General features: G+C 42.0%; 2 protein-coding genes across 18 annotated transcripts in view; one reads left to right on the top strand and one right to left on the bottom strand.

Moving 5' to 3' along the window:
- The window catches only part of zbtb26 (zinc finger and BTB domain containing 26), a 1,115,122-nt gene that overhangs the window by 65,208 nt on the left and 1,043,456 nt on the right, over positions 1–6,458 (top strand). The gene's annotated exons all lie outside the window — the stretch shown is intronic.
- The window catches only part of pdzd2 (PDZ domain containing 2), a 192,590-nt gene that overhangs the window by 57,538 nt on the left and 128,594 nt on the right, over positions 1–6,458 (bottom strand). For all 17 annotated transcript variants that reach the window (XM_017306570.1, XM_017306566.1, XM_008417432.2 and 14 more), the window contains 7 exons: positions 6,231–6,348; positions 6,021–6,153; positions 5,549–5,636; positions 5,333–5,436; positions 2,628–2,787; positions 1,808–2,283; positions 1,577–1,721 (listed from right to left, as the gene is read on the bottom strand). In XM_017306570.1, coding sequence (XP_017162059.1) covers positions 1,577–1,721; positions 1,808–2,283; positions 2,628–2,787; positions 5,333–5,436; positions 5,549–5,636; positions 6,021–6,153; positions 6,231–6,348 — 1,224 coding nt within the window. The remainder of the gene's footprint in view (positions 1–1,576; positions 1,722–1,807; positions 2,284–2,627; positions 2,788–5,332; positions 5,437–5,548; positions 5,637–6,020; positions 6,154–6,230; positions 6,349–6,458) is intronic.

Genomic DNA, 6,458 nt, shown 5'->3' with positions numbered 1-6,458 from the left:
TTCACGATTGAGGGAAGAAGGGAACGGGAGATCGACAGGCGGATTGGGGCAGCGTCTGCCCCAATGTACCGGTCTGTACCGGTCCGTCGTGGTGAAGAGAGAGCTGAGTCAAAAAGCAAAGGTCTCGATTTACCGGTTGATCTACGTTCCCACCCTCATCTGTGGTCCTGAGCTTTGGGTCATGACCAAAAGAATGAGATCACGGATACAAGCGGCCAAAATGGGTTTCCTCCGCAGGGTGGCTGGGCTCTCCCTTAGAGACAGGGTGAGAAGCTCGGTCATMTGGGAGGGACTCAGAGTAGAGYCGCTGCTCCTCCACGTCGAGAGGAGCCAGTTGAGGTGGCTTGAGCATCTGGTCAGGATGCCTCCTGGACGCCTCCCTGGTGAGGTGGTCCGGGCACGTCCCACTGGGAGGATAATCTTTTACTATTTTTGTTCAAATTGCAAAGAATAAAAAAGAATTATAATCCTGATGTAATGTTGTTTAACAAAGTACCCTATCCATTTTCAGATGTATGATGTAATATCATTAAGTCAATGGCATTAGCTCCAGTTATGGCACCATCAAGAGAAGAAAAGCCTGGAATCCAGGGAAGATAACAAATTTGCCGTTTTTACTCGCATAATATTGCCTTAAAAGTAGAGAGAGTAGGGTTGCCACCCGTCCCGGTACAGGCTCCTGAGCTGCAATCCTGTCCTCTGCACCTGTAGTTCGTCAGACTAGCTCCTTTATCTTCGTGGCCTGGCTCTTAGGCATTTCAGTCAGAATGTACACTTTCTGGGAGATAAAAGATGAAATGTTCCACTAAGCAAAGAGCAGGATCGAGTGTGATGACCCCACCAGCCTCTGGCAGCTCAGCAGCTAGTTCCATAATAGCCATGTTACCTGTGCCAGCCAGTTGAGACTCTACTTCACAGGTCTTGTTGGTTTTCTTTAGGATTTTCGGCGGCATTGTGCTGGAGTGAGTCGGAAGAACATTTATCAGTGTTCGTATTACTACATTTAGTTGAGAAGTCTTAGTAAGAGGGTAAGGTAAGGTAATTTTATTTATATAGCACCTTTTCAGCAGCAAGGCAATTCAAAGTGCTTTGAAAAGGGTGGTATTCTGCTCAGATATAAACTATATGGTGCGCAGCTCAACAAAGTCAACCACATGCTATGTCGCCATCTTGAAAAGCCCCCTTAATGCGGTTTTTAAACTCAGCAGAATGTTTCTCTTGTGGTCCAGCTTCTTCAGGAAGAAATGCATCTTAGTAATGAGTGTAGAAGCCACTGAGCCAGAACATCAATGTACATTACTGTGTGGATTTGATTTCAGGTATAAAAGTTACAAACAAAATGGTTTCAAACTGCAGCCCCCTTTTCTTTCTGTTCAACAATCAGTGGTAAATAACTGTTTACCACTAATTTAGAAATTAACCCAAGTTAATTGCAGCATGTTGGCTGCTTGACAAAATAACGCCCAGGTAGGGACATCTCCTCTGAGCTGCTAAATGAGCTGAAAAAAATGGGCCATAACTTAGCTCTTTTTWAAACCCACTTGTTGAGGATCACCATTCGTTGTGTTGGTCTTACCTGAAGTTGCTCGCCTCACCTCCACAGACAGCATCACTGGAAGATGGTGCATTAGTTCACAGATTTCCTGGTAGCTTGAAGAGTTAACTGGTTTACCTCCAATTTTCACAATCTCATCACCAGGGCAGAGTTTAGTTTCACAGTCCTAGAAGATAAATAAGAATGCTTCACTCTAAAATCTAATGATTTTTGGTACATTACTGAAATAAATTGATGTTCATTCACACGTACCCATTCAGCAGCATGGTCAGGCTTTAAACCAGCAATCATAACTCTCAGAGGGGATGACATAATCTCCAGGTCCAGCCCAAACATCTTTTCTTCTTTTCTCTTTAAGATAACAGTGTGTAAACCTCTGAAATCTTCCCTTTCAAAGAGCTGTCTGGGCGTCAGCCTTGTAGCCATCTCTTCTCCACTAGGTATAGCGTTAGATAGCATCTGTGGTAAGTGTGGAGGTGTGGGTTTTTGTTGCTGGGTCAGTGGTTCAGTGTTTTCAGCTTTATCTGATGCCTCATCATCACTGAACTCATCCTCTGCGTATATGACCTTTCGTTGGTGGAGAAGTGGGCTCCGCATTGAGGTGGTACTGGAGGCAGCGAGGGCATGGCAAAGGGGCTCTGTATGCTGATGGAAAGGGACAGAAGTCTTGTCGTGTGATGTTATGCATCCAGGGCTGCGGTTAACATCTGCCACAGAGGTGCTGCATGCTGAGAACAACACAATAAACTCTTAAGGCATTTTACAGTCCTTTCAGGAAGTTACAATGTGGCGATTAATGCAAATTCACTAATCATTTGCAAAATTTGCACAAACTTGCAATTTTCACCAGCAATCACAAGTTTTCCATGTTTCACCAATCAGCTTAGTGTTTTCTGTATTTCTTTTTTTTTTCACCAATCACTGCAGTGTGGCTGAATTTTAACTAATCCTTTTTGCACCCTTCAAATTTAAGTCCTAAGTCCTTTTAAAAGTAAACTTGCAACATTTGTAGTGAATTGATGTTATATAAAACTATGTAAAACTGAACTGAATCAAACTGATATGTTCTTACCTTGTGGTTGTAGTGGGCCACATGCTGAGGCTCTGCCGCTCAGCTGGTGTAGCCCTTGACCACTGTTTGAGCTCTTCAGAACAGACCCAGATGTGACTGAGTGGTCAGGAACCTCATGAGGGAAGTACTTGGATAGTTCTGTCTCAGAGCTCAGGGATCCCTACATCAGCATTAGAAACATTAAACAAAGAGGAACATAAAAGGAATGTTGGTTCAGATTCACAGCTTCCAAGCAATTACTTGCTTGGAAGCAAATAATTGCTGTGCACCCTGTGCATAAGCAACACTTCGGGTGTCATTGTCTTCCATCAGTCCCAGATGGGACCGTCTCATTGCAGAGAAACAAGCTCAGAGCTCCCATAAATTTGTCATTATCGAGAGTTAAAAGTTTCATGAAAATAAAATGTTCATATTTTGGTGCATCTGTATCTTATTTTAAAGCAGTGTTTCTCAACCTTTTTTGGGCCAGCGCCCCCCTAGCCTTTATCCAGGTCCCTCACCTTCCCCCACCAAAGAATTTGTAGGCTACTTTGCACTGATAATTATTTTATCATTAATGTTACTATCATTATTGTAGATGTTTTGAATCGGCGCACCAATTATGTTTTCCCGTACACTTCAGCGCGCCTTAAGCTCCTTCACCTCGCGCACAAAACGGGGTAAATGTAGCGAGTTTTGCGTATGTTATGTCTTCGTGGGGGGGGGGGGCGATTTATGTTTTCGCATCCACCTGAATAATGCGTAGTTGCGCCCCTGCCCATAGCACTTGAACAATATTATTTTGCCTTTTATCTGAAATAGCGTCTGTTTATTCTCGCCATACAGTCCTCTGTATTAATTATTGCTCGAAAGGTCTTGCCATACCAGTTTATTCCTCTGTATTTACTTTAGTTTCTTAGTTTATTCTTGCATTTTGTTCTTCATTCATTTCCATTTAGTTTCATTTGATTAGTATTATCCTCTCTTGGTTTATTGCTATGTTCACTTTAGTTTCTTTCCTGTTGCTAGATTTATTTTATCGTTTATTGACCATCAGTAATTTTCACTCATCACCTGCTGCGCCTCCTAATCGTCATGTGTTTCACATCATGTGTTGATTTGTCACTGTTCAGCATCGGATTCTCTGTTTTTATGCCATAATTCACATCTATAGATGAAGTAGACAAAACGGAGCGAAGAACGGAGCGCTCCGTTTTGCCCGCTTCTCATGTTTCAGAGTTTTGCGCAATGCGCAGCGGGTATTTTTGTTAGTTTTTTTTTAACTCCCTAAGGTGCAGGGCGGTCGGGAAACATTGATGGGGGAAATGCAGACTGACATAAACCTTTTAAAACAACGGAAACAATTTCTGCATTCTGATTATTGAAATTTAAAAGTGCTGTGTTGTTCTATCACCCCTGTTTCATACCGGACCACTTACAGCACTGTGTTAACGCTATAAAATGAAAGCTCTCTATCGAGGTATCACCCATGGAGGGATTTCTTTATTTAAATGGGTTCATTTTTCAGAGGGATAAAAAGTCGTGATTTTAGTAATTACATGTTTATAAGAGCGATTTTCTGTTGTCCTTCCATGGTATCGGGCAGCTTTCAAACGGAAATAAAAAACTTTTTAATATAAATTGCTGCTTTGACATGATCACAGAACTGCCAAAACATATGTAGCCTACATAAATACCAGACAAAGTGAATCACAGCAGCGTCATCAGCCGGTGTAACGCTGAACTGATGCGGAGCGGAGCTGCGCCATAAAGCTACAAACACTGAATAGAAGAAGAGCTGCCATCGATACAGTTGCAGCCAAGCATGATTTAATGTTACACAAKACAGTTTTACCAARTTGCTCAAAGTCTAAACTGGTATTGTTGTGGATTTAAGGTGTAAAATTTACCTTCGACCAAACGCCCCCCAAAGGAATCCCAGCGCCCCCCTTTTGTAAAAATGTCCGCCAGCACCCCCTGCCGTCCTCTGAATGCCCCCTGGGGGGCGGTACCGCCCACGTTGAGAACCGCTAATCTAGAAGCAATAGTGATAGTTTTTGGACTAATTTTAAGCGATGAAAGACATAAAAAGAAAAGGCATTGGATAAAAGACTTCGGGAGCAGCTGCTCTATTTGCTGCACTAAACCAGGCTGTAAATTGCACGATGTCAGCTACCTGTCACATTCAACAGGCTGTGTTTTCGCTCCCAGTCAGAAAATCCCACACGCTGTGATAATCGGGTCAAGAAACATCCCAACATGTTGGATATGCTCGATCTTACATCGGTCCCAACGTTCTACTGAACCAGATCAGCCGTGACACACCTCACACTACAGGATGATCAGTTACGATTATTGCAAGAGAAAATCTTAGAACTCAGAACGTTCTAAGATTGTCATATGGGAAAAATCGAGGCAAAGAATTGAAAATTGTGCAATGTAGTCCCCCTCCCCGCTTCCTCCGGTCCGCAGGATCACTGATATACATCAAAAAGTAGCTGCCATGCAAAACACTATGGTTAACACCACATGTGCATTCAGAGGCCATGAGGATTTAATTGTGAGTAAAACACGCAGGCGTTTAAGAAAGATTACAGAGCACATCATAAACTGTGATGTGCTCACAGTTGTCTTTAGTTGAATCAATCTTTAGTTATTGATTCAACTAAAAGCAGTGTTTCAAATGTGAGACTCAAGGAGAACTGAAATCCTGAATCAACACTTACTCTGCTGACAGGCTCAAGGAACCTCTTCATGGTCCAGCTGAGAGCAGAGGGGCTGTCCTCCTCATTGGACTTTATATCTGCCCGACTGCTCTTACAAGACTGACCTTCAGGTTAGGGTCAGAGTAGTTAAAATAAATGTTGTACTTTAATAAATTATAACATTTCAAAAAACTGTAAAATGAGAGAGTAAAACATAACTGTAGGTGAAAATCATACCTTGGCAATGAGAGGAGGGTCTGTTTCTGAACACATTGTCCTTATTGGTTGACTGAGCAATAATTTTATCCATTTCTTGCTCTGATACCTGCAACCCGACACAGACACAGAACATCACTCTGTATCATCGTTGGTTCAGTAACAATGCTAAACCAATGCTGTATTTCTCCTTATTAAATCTCACTTTATGAGATCTGTCAGGTGTGGATACAAAGTTAAGACAACTTATCACTGTTTATCACTGAAATAAGTCACATTTACTTGCTGTCATACAAACAGTCCTGAATCATGTGTGTATCATAACAGTATGACAGTAAGGTTACAGACAACCTGGCAGAATATACAGAACCATTTTGCTGTTGAGATGTGTCCACAATATGTATTTATTTTATCAAATGCCACTGTACTCATGAAGAATAAACGCATGTTAAATCAAAATTCTGAGCCTGTCAGTAGTTTGGGATTATCTGACCTTGGAGTCTGGATGTCGGCTTATAATGAGACTGACTGGACCAGGTCCACATTCACTGAGAATAGCGTAAGCCTCACTAAGTGCAGCATGACGAAGACTGATAGAGTCCACCTCCAGAATCTGATCTCCACGACTGCACTCACAGAGAACAGGTGTGAGGATAGCAAATAGCAGCAGGTTGGCCCTAAAGTACAAAACAAAACAGCTTACCTGAGCCTTCCATCAATCTTGGCAATGGAGCCAAGAGCTAAGCTGTGGATGTAGATACCAGGAACAAAGTTCTCCAGCATCAGATAACAGACTCCAATCCCTAGACCAACTCCATGTTCTAAAATAAAGAACATGATAGTACAAATATTCAAGAAAGTCATTAATTTCTTAAAATACAGATACTATATTATATTTTGTACAATCTGAAAAGCAACCATTGTAAATCAT

The sequence above is a fragment of the Poecilia reticulata genome, linkage group LG9 (assembly GCF_000633615.1).
Source record: "Poecilia reticulata strain Guanapo linkage group LG9, Guppy_female_1.0+MT, whole genome shotgun sequence".
In the NCBI taxonomy this organism is placed as follows: domain Eukaryota; kingdom Metazoa; phylum Chordata; class Actinopteri; order Cyprinodontiformes; family Poeciliidae; genus Poecilia; species Poecilia reticulata.
The sequence above is the reverse complement of the archived record's forward strand: the minus strand, read 5'-3'. Positions and strand labels throughout refer to the sequence as shown.